Source organism: Acomys russatus, chromosome 16 (genome assembly GCF_903995435.1).
Source record: "Acomys russatus chromosome 16, mAcoRus1.1, whole genome shotgun sequence".
Lineage (NCBI taxonomy): Eukaryota > Metazoa > Chordata > Mammalia > Rodentia > Muridae > Acomys > Acomys russatus.
The window spans coordinates 4,502,344-4,520,961 of record NC_067152.1 but is presented as its reverse complement, the minus strand read 5'-3'; the positions used below and the strand labels follow the sequence as shown (position 1 = coordinate 4,520,961).

Here is an 18,618-nt window from a genome sequence, read left to right as displayed (position 1 = left end):
TGTTGTTGTTTTTCAAGACAGGGTTTCTCCAGGTAGTCTTGGCTGTCCAGGAGCAGCTCACAGATCTGCATGCCTCTGCCTCCCTAGTGCTGGAGTCAGAGGTTTGTGCTGCCACCACCAGGATGAGCTATAGCTTTTAAAAATAAGCACTGAGGAACTAGAGTGATAATGGTTCAGTGGACCCGAATTAAGTTCCCAGTACTCAGTAGGCAAGTCATGACAGTTGTGACTCTAGCTGCCGGCAATCTGACACCTTCTGCTCTCTGAGGACACCCAAACACATGGTGCTTGTGCATGTACGCACACACATAAGAAAATATGCACATAAATGTTTACCAACCATCATATGTATGTTGTGAGTTCTAACCTGTAGAATATATGATATAACATAGTAAGACATTTGTTGATACCTTTAGTTTAAAAAAAAGGAACCAGCTTAAATGACTAGTCATGTAGAAATTGTTGAAAATTGTATCACAACGTGGTAGCTTTCAGTAAAACAAAACAAGACAAAACAAAAAAAGTCTTTTGCTGGCTGTGGTGGCACTTGTTTTTTTGCTTGTTTGTTTTTTAATTTTAAGATTTACTTATTTATTATGTATACAATGTTCTGCCTGCATGTACACCTGCAGGCCAGAAGAGGGCATCAGATCACATTATAGATAATTGTGTACTACCATATGGTTACGGGGAATTGAACTCAGGACCTTTGGAAGAGCAGACAGTGCTCTTAACCTTTGAGCCATCTCTCCAGTCCCTCCTGCTCCCCTTTTTATCTGGACAAAAATACTGCCTTTTCTCTTTTGGTTTTGGTTTTGTTCTTTTTTGTTGTTGTTGTTTGTTCTTGTTTTTGTTTTTTTGATTTTTGTTTTTTGATTTTGAGACAGGGTTTCTCTTTACAGCTCTGGCTATCCTGGGATTTGCTGTGTAGGTCAGGTTTGCTTCTATCTGAGATCAACCTGCCTCTGCCTCCTGAGTGCTGGGATTAAAGGCGTGAGCCACCTAAGCTCAGCTTGGACACCCCCTCCCCCCAAAAAAATTAAGGAATAATTTAAATACTTTTAGTTTATTATATCTTAGTTTTGAGACAGTGTCTCACAATACAGTCCTTGCTGATCTGAAACTTGATATGTAGACAAGGCTGGGCTTGACCTCCAGTTCTGCTTTACAGGTGTGAGCCACTATGCCCAGCAAGAATAACATTTATTAGACACTACCATGTGCTTTATATTATTCCAAGAAGTTATTGATAAAGAACTTAATTCTTCCTCATTAGAACTATGGAGGGAGAGTTCTTTTTAATGTACAAATAGCACTTGTACAGACAGGCACAAGAATCATGGAAATAGTGTTTATTATGCAGCCATTATTGAAGTACAGGATTAATTACATCTACTTTTTAGTGGTTTTTATTGATTGTTTCTTAATGTCCTCCCCCAGCTCCCCCGCCCCCTGGGTTCTAAAGCAATAAATTATACCTTTGTCTTTTGAATTATATTTTAGGAATTAAACAAAAGGCAGACTCAGAAGGACTTGGAACATGCTATGCTACTGCGACAGCATGAGTCCATGCAAGAACTGGAGTTTCGCCACCTGAACACTATTCAGAAGATGCGCTGTGAATTGATCAGATTGCAGCATCAGACTGAGCTCACTAATCAGCTAGAGTACAATAAGAGAAGAGAGCGAGAACTAAGGCGGAAACACGTCATGGAAGTCCGTCAACAACCTAAAAGTTTAAAGGTATGTTTAGTGGGCCTGACTATCTTGATAGAAGCTGGTGTCTAGTCATTGAGAGGATGAATTGACTTAGTCCTTTCATTTTTAACATGCTTACTTGGTTCCTGTGTGGACTACCTGTTGCTTCATCTTTTGCTTGTGTACTTTGTATCAAAGAAAAACAATCACCAAAATTATTTACTTTTAAAGATTTATTTAGGTATTTTATGAATATAAGTGCTTTATTTGCATATATACCTGTATATCAGAAGAGGGCACCAGATAATGAACTGAGCTGCCATGTGGGTGCTGGGAACTGAACTCAGAACCACTGGAAGAGCAACCAGTGCTCTTAACCTCTAAGCATTTTTCCAGCTCCAGGAATTCTTTTGCGGGAGTATTTTTGGGGTCTTTTTTGAGATAGAGTTTCTCTGTGTGTAGCTGTGATAGTACTGGATTCACTTTGTAGACCAGGCTGGCCTTGAACTTACAGAAATCCACCTGCCTCTGCCTCCCAAGTGCTGTGATTAAAGGTGTGTGCCACCACACCCAACTGCTCCAGGAATTCTTAATCGGTATTTTAAAAATGTATATTGTGTCTGATGCTGACATTGTAGTCTACAAGTCAGCATGCTAACCTGTTACTTTCTTTTTGTTCTAAGTATCTCAGTCTGGGACTTCTAATTTCCTGTCAATATGATTTATATTAAAAAAATTATTTCAAGACACAGTTTCTCTATGTATCCCTTTCTGTCCTTGAACTTACTATGATTATATCCTGTCCTAAGATTAAAGGTATGTGCCACCATACCTAGATGATTTTTATTGTTGTTGTTTTTTCAAGACAGGGTTTCTCTGGTAGCCTTGGCTGGTCTGGACTTGCTCTGTATAGTCCAGGCTGGCCTCTAATTTATAGAGATCTACCTGCCTCTGCCTCCCAAGTGCTGGGATTAAAGGCATGTGCCACCACTGCCTGACCACCAAAGACTTTAAAAACATTTAGCTACCTAGACTATGCCTCCCTATCAAATGCAGTATAATGCTTCTAAGAAAAATTTCATATTTTATAATGAAAATTTGAATCAATCTTTAAAAAAAAAAAAAAAGAACAAAAAGTACTCAGTGGGGCTGGAGAGATGGCTAAGAGGCTGAAAGCACTGTGTGTGGGGCTGGAGAATTGGCTTAGCCATTAAGAGCAGGGTCTTGCCGGGCGTGGTGGTCTACAAAGTGAGTCCAGGATGGCCAAGGCTACACAGAGAGACCCTGTCTCGAAAAACCAAAAAGAAAAAAAAAGAGCAGGGTCTTTTCCTCTAGAGGTCCTGGGTTCGGGTTCCAGCCACCACATGGTGGCTCACAACCACCTATACTGGGCTCTGATGCCCTCTTATGGCCTGCAGGTATACATGTAAATAGAGCACTCACATACATAAAATAAATGTTTAAAAAAGACAATCTGCAAGGCTTTCATCAGTATTAACAGTTCACTTAGTCTGTATTTGTTTGCATATTACAGTTTGTTTATGTCTAGTAAGGTCTAGGTCCCAAAGTATTTACTGTTGAAATATCCTTATTTGCCAAGTAAGGCACCCCTGTAGTCTAGCATTCAGAAGACTGAAGTATTTACAGAGTAGTTATGTTGATTGCCAATGTTTAGAAAAGTGGGAACTCATAATGACCTTTCAGACTTCCTTTGTTTATACAGTGAAGAGAAAATAGTTCAGATGCTCTCCTACCAAGGCTTTTTTCCCTTCTATTTTTTTGGTCACTTTTTAAGGTGGGGTCTCATATAGTATGGCTGCCTCATCATGTAGCCAAAGATGGTGACCCTGAATTCTGATGCTAATTTGTTTTCTCTTGTCATACCATACTAATTTTCCTAGGCCTTAGTTTGACTTGAGCTCTTTTTTCCTATAATCTTTGTAGTGTGAGAGCTTTTCTTTCTTTCTTTCTTTTTAGTAATCTGATTTTCTAGGCAATACATTTACATGAGAAGAAAATGTTTCACCATCCTACACCAGATGTTAAAGAATGCATTCTGGGAAAAAAAATATGAAGACGAATGCATTCTGATGACCGGAAGGTTTCCCTCTTGTATGAAAGAAAAATCTTATGTTTCTCTTGCTTAGCCAGTTTGAACTGTTCAGTTTAACATCACCTCATCCTAATAACATCTGTCTATATGCACTTCTAGTTTTCTTTGAGATGCTGAGTTGTAGGAGAGACTTCAATTTGGGTACTTTTGAGTAGGATTTGTGAGAGAAGGGTGCTGGTTCTGTGAAATGAATTAGATAAAAATTACTGCCTCTATTTCTTCAACTTGTTCTTCAGGTGTTAAGTTTTTTTCAGTATTATATGAGTAGAAATAATCATAATTTGAACTCATCTCTCTCTTTCTTTGCCTCTTCCCTCCCCTCCCCTCTCCTCCCTTCCCCTGTCCCCTAGTCGTCCCCGTGCCCCGTGTGTCATCCCCCCATCTCCACTCTGAATTTTAGAGACAGGGTTTCTCTGTGTTGCTTTGGCTGTCCCAGACTCATTTTGTAGATTAGCTGGGCTCTTAATTCCCAGAGATCCACTTGCCTCCCTTAGTGCTGGGATTAAAGTCATGGGCCACCATGGCTGTCTGCTCGTATTTTCTATTGAATCAATGATTAAAAGATGTAGTTTATTGTTGGCATAAGTTGTCATATTTTTCCAGGGTTTTAGTTTCACTTTCATTTTTTAAATTTCCATTTTATGTGTGTGAATGTTAGCCTACATATATGAATGTATGTTATGTATGTGTGCCCTGTATACCTCTAGTACCTTTAGAGACTGGAAGAGGGCCTTGGATCCCCAAAACTAGACTTACAGGTGGTTATGAGCTGCCTTATGAATGCTGGGAACCAAACCCACGCACTCTCTACCAGTAGCCATTGCTCTTAAGCAGCGTCTCAGGGCGGCTCGGACTTTTTTAGTGAGCAGTTAGGCAGGGACCATTTTGTTCGTTTTGTTTTTTGAGACACAATCTTAAAGTCTATGCTGGTCTCAAAATAACTGTGTAGCTGTGGATAATCCTTCCTACCTATCCCAAGTGCTAGGATGACAGGTATGTGCTAATCTGGCTCTTCTTCATGGTCTTTGCAGCAGTCTCTCTATGTGGTTGGGATGGGCCTTCATCTTCCGTACCTTGGTATTATTCCAAGTGCTGGTATTACAATGCATACCAACTATGACTTAATTTTATTTATGATGAGGAAATTTTTAGGGAACACCCTGATTGTTGTTTATGGCATGATTACCATTTATGAAAGAGGTAGAAGAGAATGTCTGAATTTCATTATTTTATATCCCTTGTCTAGAAACACTTGTTAGAGCATTGATCAAGAACAGTATTTAAGCTGGATGTGGTAGTGGTGCATTAGTCCAAGCACTCCAAAGACATACATGTATGTATGTATGTATGTATGTTATATATATGGTTTTTTTGGGGTTTTTTTTGTTTTGTTTTTTCAGTCTAAAGAACTCCAAATAAAAAAGCAGTTTCAGGATACCTGCAAAATTCAAACCAGACAGTACAAAGCATTAAGGAATCACCTGCTGGAGACTACACCAAAGAGTGAGCACAAAGCTGTTCTGAAAAGACTCAAGGAGGAACAGACTCGGAAGTTAGCCATCTTGGCTGAGCAGTATGATCATAGCATTAATGAAATGCTCTCCACACAAGCTGTGAGTATGTTTTGTTTAGGCAAAACCAATTTAGTCCCTTTCTTTCTATTACCTAATAAAATCCTAGTGATTAAAAGATAAATTGGAATGATAGCTTTTTAATAGTCCAGGGAAAAAAGAGTAATCATCCAAATTCTTTCTGTTTCTAGTATTGCTTGGAACTAACATGGTGTATATAGAATTTCACTGATATATTTAGACATAAGATCCTATTGATGGCTTCCTGCAGGTGTGGATTTTAACAGTTTATCAAGATCAGATGATAAGTGGGGCCCTAGGGGTGTACACCTTTAATCCCGGCCCTCAGGAAACAGTGGCAGGCAGATCTCTGAGTTGAGGCCAGCCTGGGCTACAGAGTGAGTTCCAGGATAGCCAGGGCTACAGAGAAACCCTGTCTCAAAAAACCAGGGAGTGGGCAAACTAGACAAAATGTAGTTCTGTCGTTAGGAATCTAAATGGTTACCTTTGCATAGATGAAATAGTGTGCAAGTATTTTCTTAAAGGGCCAAATAATAAATATTTTAGACTTTGCAGACCACGAGGTAAAATTGTGTAAGTACTTCTATTAAAAATGTATGCTTAAGCCGGGTGTGGTGGTGCACGCCTGTAATCCAGCACTCAGGAGGCAGAGGCAGGTGGATCTCTGTGAGTTCGAGGCCAGCCTGGTCTACAAAGCGAGTCCAGGACAGCCAAGGCTACACAAAGAAACCCTGTCTCAAAACCAGAGGCGGGGGATTCTCATCAAAATGTAAAACCCATTTTTAGCTATTGGACTGAACAAGGATAAACAAGCAGCTCCCCAGTCTGGCTTGTGTGCTGTGCTCGTTGACTGTCCTGCAGCTGTTCTTACTAGGGAAGGAGATACCCAGTAATAGTCTAGGTTTTTTTCTTAAGGGAAAAAAATGTTATTCAGGCATCTTTAGAACAGCTTATGATCGTTTCTTCTATCATATATTATTGGTTAATGTCTTTCTTTTTTAGGAATGTTCATGCCAGGCTCCAAGAAAGAGTCTTCTCTGTTTTCTGTAAGTCATGAATGGCTAGTTCACAGTGCAATTTAGCAGTTTCTCTTCTTTCTCTCAGCTGCGCTTGGATGAAGCTCAGGAAGCAGAGTGCCAGGTTTTGAAGATGCAGCTGCAGCAGGAACTGGAGCTGTTGAATGCATATCAGAGCAAAATCAAGATGCAGGCTGAGGCCCAACATGACCGAGAGCTTCGAGAGCTGGAACAGAGGGTCTCCCTTCGCAGGGCACTCTTAGAACAAAAGGTATAGATAATAGAGGGAAAATAATTGTTCTAGTATTTGTTTTTATCAAAAGAACTAAATGCATGTGTGTGACCACAAGCTTGGGCGGGGCATGCTATTTTCTTTCAGTGTACATGTATGATGTGTGTGTGTTATATGTGCGTACATTTGTATATGGGTGCAGGCTCCTGTGCCATGACGTGTGCAGGTCCGAGAAAAATGCCAGGTGTCATTTTATACATTTCACCTTGTTTGTGGTAGTTACTCTTGTTTACTGCTGCATTGGCCAGAGTAGCTAACCCACAAGTTTCGGGGGGATTCTCCTGTCTATTTTCTATTTTACCATACACACACTAGAATTTCACAGTTATTTTTGGGGGGTGGGGGTTGCTACTGTTTTTGGTTTTTTGAGACAAAGTCTTTACAGCCCTGACTGGCCTGACCTGAAGCTCTATGTAGACCAGTCTAGCTTTGAACTCACAGAGAAGGTGCCGGGATTAAAGGCATGCATCTTTATACCTGGCCACATCTAGCTTTTACACATGTGTCCTGGAGATCTAAACTCAGGTCCTTATTGTTAAATACTTTTATTTACTGCACCATCTCCAAAACTATTTAATTTGTTTTTGAGACAGAGTCTCACTATATAGCCCTAGCTTGCCTTGAGTTTGATAAATGGACTGGGCTGGCCTTGAACTCACAGAGCTCTTCCTGCCTCTATAGGTATTGAGATTAAAGACTTGCACCATCACACTCTGGTTCTCAGCAGTGACTATACCTGCTATGCAAGTACATTATCAAGGCCTAAGGTCGCCGAAACAATAAAACACAAAAAAATGAGCTAGACATGATGGCACAAAGCTATAATCTCAGCTCTTGGTGATGTGGAGGAAGGAGAGTAAGAGTTCAAAATAATCCTTGTCGACATAACAAGTTTGAGGCCAACCTGGGATATATGAAATCTTGTCTCAATACAAGCAAAAAGAATATAAAGCTATGTGAAGACTGTTGAGGGGCTGGAGAGATGGCTCAGAGGTTAAGAGCACTGACTGCTCTTCCAGAGGTCCTGAGTTCAAATCCCAGCAACCACATGGTGGCTCACAAACTTCTAAAATGTGATCTGGTGCCCTCTTCTGGCCTGCAGGTGTACATGCAGGCAGAGCACTGTATACATAATGAATAAATAAATCTTTAAAAAAAAAAACAAAAAACGTTGAATTGTGAGAGGAACAATCCTAGCTCCATCTCCCCAGTCCCACCTCCCCCCCCCCTTTTTTTTTTGAGACAGGGTTTCTTTGTATAGACAAAGAAGTAAGGGAACCCTGCAGTCTTTATCCTAGCACTCAGGATGGAGAGGCAGACAGATCTCCATGAGGCTGGCCTAATCTACAGAGCTAGTTCCAGGATAACCAGGGCTACAGAAAGGAAACCTGTCTCGGAAAAAAAAATTTTTTTAAGTATATATCCATAAAATAGCTATTGATTATCTTTAGTAGTTATTGCTGCTCTAGCTTATAGATCTGAAACATAAAATGATCTTTTTGCTCCTTTTTTCTACCCTGACAGATTGAAGAAGAGATGTTGGCTTTGCAGAATGAACGCACAGAACGAATACGTAGCCTGCTTGAGCGTCAAGCCAGAGAAATAGAAGCTTTTGACTCTGAAAGCATGAGACTAGGTTTTAGTAACATGGTCCTTTCTAATCTCTCCCCTGAGGCGTTCAGCCACAGCTACCCAGGAGCTTCTAGTTGGTCTCACAATCCTACTGGGGGTCCAGGACCTCACTGGGGTCACCCCATGGGTAGCACACCACAAGCTTGGGGCCATCCGATGCAAGGTGGACCCCAGCCATGGGGTCATCCCTCAGGGCCAATGCAAGGGGTACCTCGAGGTAGCAGTATGGGAGTCCGCAATAGCCCCCAGGCTCTGAGGCGGACAGCTTCTGGGGGACGGACGGAACAGGGCATGAGCAGAAGCACGAGTGTCACTTCACAGATATCCAATGGGTCACACATGTCTTACACATAATAATTGACAGTGGCAATTCCTCTGGAGCTGTCTGCCAAAAGAAACTGCCTACAGACATCACCACATCAGCCTCCTCACGTGGGGTACTACCGTGTGGAAGCTGTGCATATGGTATATTTTATTTGTCTTTGTAAAGCGTTATGTTTTGTGTTTACTAATTGGGATGTCTTAGTATTTGGCTGCCGGGTTTTTGTGGTTGGCTTTTTGTTTCTTTGTTTTTAACTTTTGGAAATTTTTAAAGTGGGAATAGATATATATTTTATGTGTGTGGCAAAAAATGGCTTAATAGAAGGGATATTATCTGAACAATATAAAAATAAAATGAAGCAAATTAACCTGAATTATCACTTTAGGGTGTCCATAGCCTAAGAAACTTGTTGGAAGATCTAATGCCTTCCTTCATGTTCCAAATTCTGTGAGTCACTGACAGCAGGCAGCATCCATGCTGACACATGGTTTTGCTGAAACATGCCTCTACTCTTGACCAGTGTGTTTCCTTATCTATGACATTGATCTGACTTCTCAACCTCATTTGGACTAAAAAGCAGAAGACTATGAACATTAAAAGATTTTATTTACCTTTCCAGATGGCAAAAAATCATTTAGTTCTTTGCTAAATGCTTCAGAAGTTTGTCACTGATTTTGTAGGTTGTATATCATTGTAAGGTGGCGTTGCTTAAGAAGATCACAAGCTGTGTGGGAATTGCACTAACAGGCTTTCAGAGGGAAAAACCAGAGAGCCGAGGGCCCCTGTAAGTTCCTGGGTTAGGAGTGTTCAGCACAGAGCGAGGAGATAAAGCCTATATATTCTGACATTTTTTTTTTTCTTATACAATGATATCTCAGACTATAAGACCCCAAAAGTACCTTTGCTGTTTGTACGAAACAAAGATACATAGCCAATGCAAAACAAATGCCAGAGGTGTTGACTGACGCCATATTTACAAACTGCCATCTAATGTCCTCCTCACACTACGTAGACATAATTTTATTATCCCCTTTTTGGCTTATGGCATTTCCTGTTTACAAGTAGCAATAGTCAATTATGTAAATACTTAGTTGCCAGCAGGAGTCACTGAGCCGATGACTGCCAGCTGCTGACTGATCTTCACACTGTAGCTGTTCTTCATTTGTAGGCTCTGTTAAGCCGTTGTTTTTGTTGCTGCAGCACCTGACACACTGTTAAATCACTGAGACTTAGTGACCATCTGGCCTCTGTTAGTGTCACACAATAGCACATTCCCTTTCAGAAGTCTCTAGCTGTAGTGCTAAAATACTACTGAGAAGGACACTAGGTGGTTTGCTGAGTGAAAGAAAACAAAAGCAAAAATTAAAAATATGGTGGTCAGGGACCACTAACATTTGGGGAGCGTGTTTTGTCTGTTCTTCAGTGAAGGATCAGTCAGTCCAGGGTTCTACATCACTGTTAGTTAAAATCCCATTGCTTGTGTGGAGCTTGAGTTGGAGGTAGGCAAGGGGCAGCACCCTCTTCTAGCGACAGACCAGAGTTTCTTGTTAGCTAATTGTCCTCCTCCCTTCTCAGTTGTCGTGAAGAGCTCTTGCTGCTAACATGGGTCCTGCTTTTCATGTAGGTGGAGGGCAAGAACTTTCTTAATCATACTTAGAGCACACTAGTAAGCAGCTTGTCACTCCTGCTATCAAAGTTCTTGGTTTCTTACCCACATTTTAAGCCTTGTCCAGGTATGTCATTCCAGTCTTCAAATCCCTTAAAGAGTGTCTGACACTAAGTAAAAGAAAAATTAGATCAGGGTGTGGTAGCACGTGTCTATAATCCCAGCCCTTGGCGGGCAGGGTAGGAGTCTCAGGTTCAAGGCTGCCTTCAGCCATCTCAAAAATGGAAGAACAGAAGAAGGGTAGATGCTGTAATATAGATCCTTTGAAAAACCAGTAGAAGTTTAATAACAGTGTTCGCACACACTTCTAGGCAGGGTTTCAACACGTTCCATGCCAGTTTTTAGTTGTACATTCACTTGCTTTAGCTAATGAAAAGGCTTTTCTTTTGATTTTTTGTTTTTTTATTTGTTTGTTTGGTTTTCTGTTTTACATTCAAAGTACTATTAAAGAGTTTCAAACAAATTGAGAGTTCTATATAGATGGAGGGAATAAGAGAAAGCTTTAACATTTAATGATCTACTCAAAACTATAAAAGAATACCTTTAAACACCATTCTTCATGCATCTGGCACCTATTGGCTATTAAAGGGTTAGAATGGGAAAGCAGATCTGATGTATCTGAAAAAAATTGTTCAGACTTCAAACTACCAGAGATATATTTTATCACCCGTCTGTGAGCTCCACTTGGTCAGATTTAGTTGCTGAGTCCATTTTGATAATGTACTCATGCTAGTGTGGTTGAATACTGTCTGTCCTTCCCAAACGGGGTTTCTGCCTCATTTAATTGTGTGGCACCCCATTTTTCCATTTTCAACTTAGCTAAAATATGTTTGCTTTGCAAAATGATTAAAAGTAATAGGTTCTTGTTTCTATACTATAGCTTCAAAGGAATTATGTACATGGCAGGAATCCTCACAGTAAAAACTGGTAGCAGGAAAATTTGAAAGGATTTGAAACACCCTGAAGATAGGACAAGTACTTTCTGGGGGAAAATGTGGAAATGTCAACATTTGACAAAATTAACACTACCTCCTCGCAGTTGTTGGTACTCATTCATATGTGTGTTTAAGAAAGTAAAAAGCATCGAGGACTTACGTAGCACACCAGAAGTTGTGGATCTATATCTGGTATCCAGAGCCTGACAGGGAAACAGTTCTTGTTCTCCCTTTTATTGGGTCAGCATTTTAAAAATGCAAAGCCTTGTATCTTGAGACCTCTTATTCTTAATTAGATCCCTCATCCTTGGCACATAACTTTTCTCCTCTTAAACGTAGCTCTAACCCTAAATGTTGACATCAGAAAGTGTTTGCACTGCATAAACAATGTTAGCTGAAAGCATGTTTATTTTTATTAGAGCTCCTGCTCTTCTGCACATTTTCATAACTAGAGATGAATAGCCCTCAATTTGAAGTCACACCCACAGGTGAAACACAGTCTCAAGTCAAGGCCTTGCCAATAAATGGAAGTCTGGACATAGTCTTTTTTGGCTGCCTGGATAGCAAATAAACAACATTCAAAACACTAAAGAAACTGTCCTGCTACTAACATTTTTATCTCTGCATTTTTTTCAAAAATTGAAAGCTTTTTTTAGGTCATAAGCCAGAATTTAGTTGTTTTGTGCTCCTATAAATCTAGCATTTTAAACTTACATAAAATACATTGTTTTGGACACTGGAATAATACAATTTATTTTTACCTGTAAAAATGACTTCATTGTACTTGAACACCTTTGCATTTCTCCATTTGTGCCATTTACAAGTGGAAATAAATTGTATTATACCATGATCTACTGGCATTTTAAAACTGTTACATATGCACATTTTGGGTATAGCTATTTTCATTTGTGTATATATATATATATATATATTGTATATACATATGAGTGTCTATATGTGTGTATAGGTGAATGGGTATAACTCATTCTGTACATGTCTGCCAGGGCTCAAGTGTTTTGTTGTTTGCTTTTTTGTCTTTTCCTCTGTTAAGGCAAGACTGCCTGTGTTTTTAAAGAGTACTCTGGGTTGATATTTATGAGAAGATGATTAGTAGATGCAGTCTTTTCCTTTATTTCCTTAGCACTTGGAGGAGTGAGGAGAAAGTTAAGTAAAACAATGAAACCATGAATTACAATGCAGTAAAATTGTGCTAGGGAAGGAGCCAGTTATTTCTTTTACAATGCAATAAAAGAGAAAAGTGAACGCTGCAACAAACACTGGTGGTAATTGTTCTGCAAAGGTAAAGAGAGCCAGTGAGTCACGGACTTTTTGGATGTCTTAGTCTTGATGCCATGATCCTCTCATTCGCTTTTTACTCTTTATATTAATAGTTACGTATTTTGCTGAGGATCAAAACTGCCAAGAAAGGAATTACTACTAAAGCATATCTAAGGTTCTCCTCAACTGTAAAATCAACAGGAGGTGGTCATTGGGAGAGAAGGCATGACACTGTTTTGAAGGGCCGTCTCTTTGCTTGCTAATAATAAGTTGTTTATGCACCTTCGCCCTTCTGAGCCAGTACTATCCAGACAGAGATTTGGTCTAATACAACACCTCTTTCCTTAGTTTTGCTGTTTTCTTTCGAGTCAGGGTCTTGCTCTGTAACTCCTACTGGTCTGATAATTGATGTTTAGCTAAGGCCCACCCGGAATTCCTGACAATCTTTCTGTCTCAGCCTCCCAAGTACTGGGAATACAGGCATGGACCACCATGCTTTGCCACAGCAACCTGCTCTTTTGGAGGTTTTATAGTTCTGCATTTGTCTCATGTTCAGAATGTGAAGTGTCCTAATGTGTATTAAAGCCAGAAAATAATATATTTAAGGTGTACTAAGTGTGAATCTGCTATAATGAAAAAAATTCTCACTTCTTACATAGAGCCTTCTCTAAGGAGCACGGTCAAAATTTGGGCTGTCATCTTTGAGCTGCTTATCAAAATACAGGCCATTATTGAAGATAAACAAATTCTGTTTCATTTTGTCCCTAGTAACAGAAATCTCCCTTCCGTGGTTTAGCATTGCCTTTTTAAAAGGCAGTCAGTCACCCGAGTTGTTAAAAACTGGAAATGTCCCACCCGCTGTACAGTCAGCATATGTGCCTCTTGTATGCAAGGACTACTGATTGAAGTCTGTTTTGCTGTGTCTGGTTATGTTGTCTGCACTTTTATGAAATCACTACAGTAGATCTACGTTGGAAATAACTTAATTTGTAAAAAATTTTTTATTAAACACTGTAGAAAAAGTGAAGCTGAGAACTCTTCCTTTTTGTGCATTTATATTTCCTACTGAATTCTGGTAGCCCACTTTTAAAGTTATATGGATTTTTTTTTCTCTTTGATTATATTCAGATTTCCAAAGTTTTATTCAAAACAAGTGCTGGCCTTCAGATCATAAACATAAGAAATATACTCCATATCTGCCTGTTGTAGGCTTCTGAAATTTGCACTGCTCACTGATATGAAAATCTTAAGAAATAAAAGGGGCTGGAGAGATGGCTCAGCAGTTAAGAGCACTATGTGCTCTTCCAGAGGTCCTGAGTTCAATTCTCAGCAACCACATGGAGGCTCACAACCATTTATACTAGGATCTGATGCCCACTTCTGGCATGCAGATAGAACACTCATATGTAAAATAAATAAATCCTTTAGGGAAGGAAAAAAGCAAAGAACAAAAACTGGGGAGCCATGTACTATGTCACCACATGTTAACTGTTTCCAGCATCCAAACTGAGTGTGTGTGTGTGTGTGTGTGTGTGTGTGTGTGTGTGTGTGTGTGTGTGTGTGTGTGTTTGTTGGGGGTTTTGTTTTGCTTTGCTTTTAACTATACAAGGAGTTCTTTGAATAGAGGAAAAGGTTAATCCCCTCCAGCTGGATGCCCACTGGATATAATGCCCTTAACATCTGTAGTAGTTGGGAGTGTGGAGAGAAGGTGAGACTTCCCAATGAAAAAGGGTGTCTTGACCCTCAAGAATCCCCGCCCCCCAAAGTACGGGTAATTCAACCTGCACAGTTTCCTGTCACTTGTAATTTAACAATTATGAGTGAAAAATCATGTAATTATCTGTAAATATGTAGCTAACAAATTGACCTAGTTTCTGTATTTTTTTGGGGTTGTACTAAAGTTTATAGGTCTGTGCCAGCTAGAGAGGAGTTGCTGTCATTGCTAGTTGTGGTTCTAGCATATAACCCTGAAACCATCCTAGGTGACATTTTTAGTATTATTGCTTAAATGTTGTTAAACAGGGAAATGGAGCTTAATCATTGGTCAGGTTTGAAATTTTTTGAAGCTAAGTAATTTTATTTAATATGATTACATGTCGTCAGTCATGAGTGAGGTGTAGGGAGCCTCCCTCCCCAGTGGCCATGTTTACAGAGTGTTTTGTCTATAACGTGCAAGTGTGTTAATGTTTATGTAAATTATGCAGGTGATAACTTTATGGTTTGGGACTGTTTATGGGCTCTTTTAACTGAATTTTCAAGTGAATCAAACTATGCTTATTGCTGGCACATTGATCCCATTTCTGGAACATATTTTCTATTTCCAGAATTCTGTATGTTCCTTAGACATTACCCCCACTTAACCTCCTTTCTCTGCTATGCCTTGTAGCTAAGATATTAAAGACTGTTCAACATAGATGAGGGAAATGCATTTCTTAAAAATCCATGAACCCTCAATTGTATGCTTTCAGTATTGTGTTATATGTTTCTATGGCAACTTGAAGTCAGTGGTTTAGAAATGAGATACCAATGTTAATGAAAAGTATGTACTCTTTGCTTTTGCATGGCTTGGCATAGTATCCAAGGTATATTAGGGCCACTTGAAAGCATGAAGACCAGTTATATGGACACAGGTTTCTCTCGGTGGCACATTTTGCTTTTTCTTAACCCTAAAATACATTGCCTCGGCATGTTAATATACATTGCACACTGTCATCCAGCAAATTATGTGATTTTGAAAAGATGCAGCTGCCTGATGTTTGCATTTTGGTTGGTCTCTATCTCACATAACAACAGTGTAGGTATTGCAGCCCTCCTAGCCCTTTTTGAGGTCATAAACAGGTATATCAGTTTATCAAGGCACTGGCTGCCCCGGGTGTTGCCACACTGTTGCCCTTTGCTGCCCATTCATTCCACGTGTGCTATTGTCCTTCCTCACACTTCATACTCTTAAAAGAAACCATCACTTTTTCTTCCCTGTTTTTTTAAATTTCATAATAAATGGGAATTGTGCCTATTTAGATTGCCCCTCCAGTTAAATACACATGTAATCCAAGCCAGAAACAAGAAGGAAAAACATTTTTTTTTTAAGTCCACTTGGCCAGTAACTTATCCAACAAACTGTTTTACCACATTGTCTCGACACTTGATAGAAGAGCCTATTAGGAGTCACGGTGGTTTCGTAGAGTACAATCCAAGTGAAGAGGGTTCTGTGGGGTTTCCATTAAGAAATAATTTTGTTCTTATTTTACTTCTTACGATCCTTCTCTGCTAGTTTAGGGTAGGTTAAGTCTTTTTTGTGGGGGGAGGAGGGGACTTTTTACAAACACAATGATCTGATGTAAATAACATTTTAAAGTACGGTGCACATAACTTCCCTAGGCTGTTCCAACCTATTTGTAAATGCTTTAGAGTTTTTAAATTAACACTTGTGTTGCTAAATCCTATTTATGTACGTTTGAAAGGTTTTTAACCCATATGAAACATTTAAATAATGCAGGTTATTATGAGCAAGTTAGCTTTGAGATTCCCCTCCTTTTAGTATAAAAAAAGCCTAATGCGTATTAATGAGGTTGGAGAGACTATGAGAAATATGTATAGTGTATATTTTAAACAGCTTTGCTTGTATTGTGAAGATTTAAGAACAAACTTGAGATTTTTAAAGTTAACTATTAACACAGTTTTAACATAAGTTATCCCACTGGGTTTAAAGCATCTTGAATGTATAGCCCTTTTGTAACCCAGGCTGGTCTCTGATTTACTGAATCATCCAAACGTTATTTATATTTTTAGTTTTATGTACTCATTCTTTGTTTTCCTCAAACAGCATGTTTTATTTTATTTTATTTTTTGCACATGTAAAAAATTTTTAAAAGGAGGAAATACATGATTTTTCTCTGGATTTTCTTCACCTCAGTCTTTTTACTAACCTCTTAAAGGCCATGGCATTCCATTTGCTTTATTTGTGCAAATGCCAGGGTTAGTTTTTATTTTTATTTTTGCTATTTACCTAAAAACCCAACAGTGCTTCAGTCAATCGCTTTTTTATTTAAAATTTAAAAAAAGAAAAAAGAAAAAAAAAAGCTGTAACCTTATCATTTCTGAGTAGACCATTGAGAGAAATGCACACCTGTCAGCCAGGACCAGCTTTGGTGGCTAAAGGGAATGCTGTATGTAACTAAGCAGGATGGTCTGAACAAAATGGGTGCATGTAGCCACCGTCTGTTTAGTTATTCCCACAAGTCAGGTCCAGATAAATGAGGGTTATCAGCTAACTGATATGTTATCATTGAGGTTCGTCAATGAATTTGTACATTTCTAGTTCCCTTTGGTGAAGGGAAAAATGATGATTTTTGCAAGACCTAGATTTTGGCTTGGTTTCTTGCCTCCTTTTTTGGCAACCTTCATCTTTTCCTAAAGCCCTTGATTCTGTAGGGTTTTCATAGTGGACAAAGGACTTAAAGAGTCTTTTAAAACTGGCATAGATTGGGGGGGAAGGGCAAGAGATTATCATATCAAACATACAGTAGCCTAACACTTTAACAGTGGATAATTTTGAGTAAACCCAGTCCTTTCGAATTTTAGACTAAACAGATGCCCACAGTGGAGGCTTACCAAGGGTTGCAATGAGGAAGGAGCCTCTCCCTCATGTCAGCACCAGCTGCTGAAGGTGACTGTGCAGATGTGCATTTTCCTTTTGGTAGAAATGGTCCACAGCACTAACTGGTAAGGCTTAGTGTACAGTATATTGTCAGTATTCTTCTGGTTCAGCATACCTTATAGTTCGTATATAACCTGTATTAATTGTATAGATTGTGCATTTAAAGCTGTTACCAAGTTGTCAGAACCTTAAGAACGAAAACAGGTCATATGTAATATTTTGTTTGTAAGTATCCTTTGTATCATAGCAAAGGAAATGTTTAAAAGATCAACTGTAATAAAAGTAATTTTAGTACACAGAGTGCCTGCTTATTTTGAAAAATATTTTAGATTTATTTACTTTTATGTGTGTGAATCCTTTGCCTGCGTGTGTGTTTGTGCACTGTATTATTTCTGGTGCCTGAGAATTCAGAAGAAGGTACCAGATCCCCTGGTGCAGGAGTTACACACTGTTGTGCTAGGACTAGAACTTGGGTCCCCTGAAAGAACAGAAAGTGCCTTTCTCTGTGCTACCTTGGCTGGCTTTGAACTCATAAAGGTCTACCTACTTCTGTCTCCCAGGTGCTGAGATTAAAGGTATGCTCCGCCATGCCAAACAAAGCAAGTGCTATTAACCACTATCCATCTTTCCAGCACCCTGCTCAGTTTTTGTTGTTGGGTTGTTTGTTTTGTTTTGTCTTTTATTTTTTTCCTTTCTGAGACACAGTTTATCTGTGTAGCCCTGGCTGTCCTGGACTCCCTTTGTAGACTAGGCTGGCCTTGAACCCACAGCAGTCTCCTGCCTTTGCCTCCCAAGTGCTGGGATTAAAGGCCTGTGCCACCACGCCCAGCTCAGTTGTTTTGTTTTGTTTTTTAAGATTTATTTATTGTTTAGACAGTATTCTGCCTGCATGTACACCTGCTGGCTGGAAGAGGGCACCAGATCTTAATATAGATGGTTGGGAGCCACCATGTGGTTGCTGGGAATTGAACTCGGGACCTCTAGAAGAACAGCCAGTGCTGTTAACCCCTGAGCCATCTCTCCAGCCCCTTGTTTTTTTGAAACAGGGTTTCTCTGTGTAGCCTTGGCTGTCTTGGATTCGCTTTGTAGACCAGGCTGGCCTTGAATTCATTGATTTGCCTGCCTCTGCCTTCCTGAGTTCTGGGATTAAAGGCCTGCATCACCACTCCTGGCTTCTACTTTCTTTTTAAAGCTTTATTATGCATACAGTGTTCTGCCTACACAGCAGAAGAGGGCACCAGATCTCATTATAGATGGTTGTGAGCCGCCATGTGGTTACTAGCAATTGAATTCAAGACCATCTCTCCAGCCCCCATTTTTTCTTTTCTTTTTTCTTTTTTTAAAAGATATTTTACAGATACTTGTTTTTAGTGACTAGAGGAAGTCAAGGCTGCTGAGGGTGCCATCAGCTGTGTGC

General features: G+C 39.6%; 1 protein-coding gene across 1 annotated transcript in view; it reads left to right on the top strand.

Annotated features, from left to right (window-relative positions):
• The window catches only part of Taok1 (TAO kinase 1), a 73,352-nt gene extending 63,825 nt beyond the window's left edge, over window positions 1-9,527 (top strand). The window contains exons 17-20 of the mRNA XM_051158023.1: window positions 1,504-1,743; window positions 5,212-5,424; window positions 6,508-6,690; window positions 8,236-9,527. Of these exons, the coding sequence (XP_051013980.1) occupies window positions 1,504-1,743; window positions 5,212-5,424; window positions 6,508-6,690; window positions 8,236-8,697 (1,098 nt within the window). The 3' untranslated portion in view covers window positions 8,698-9,527. The remainder of the gene's footprint in view (window positions 1-1,503; window positions 1,744-5,211; window positions 5,425-6,507; window positions 6,691-8,235) is intronic.
• The last annotated feature ends 9,091 nt before the right edge of the window (window positions 9,528-18,618 follow it).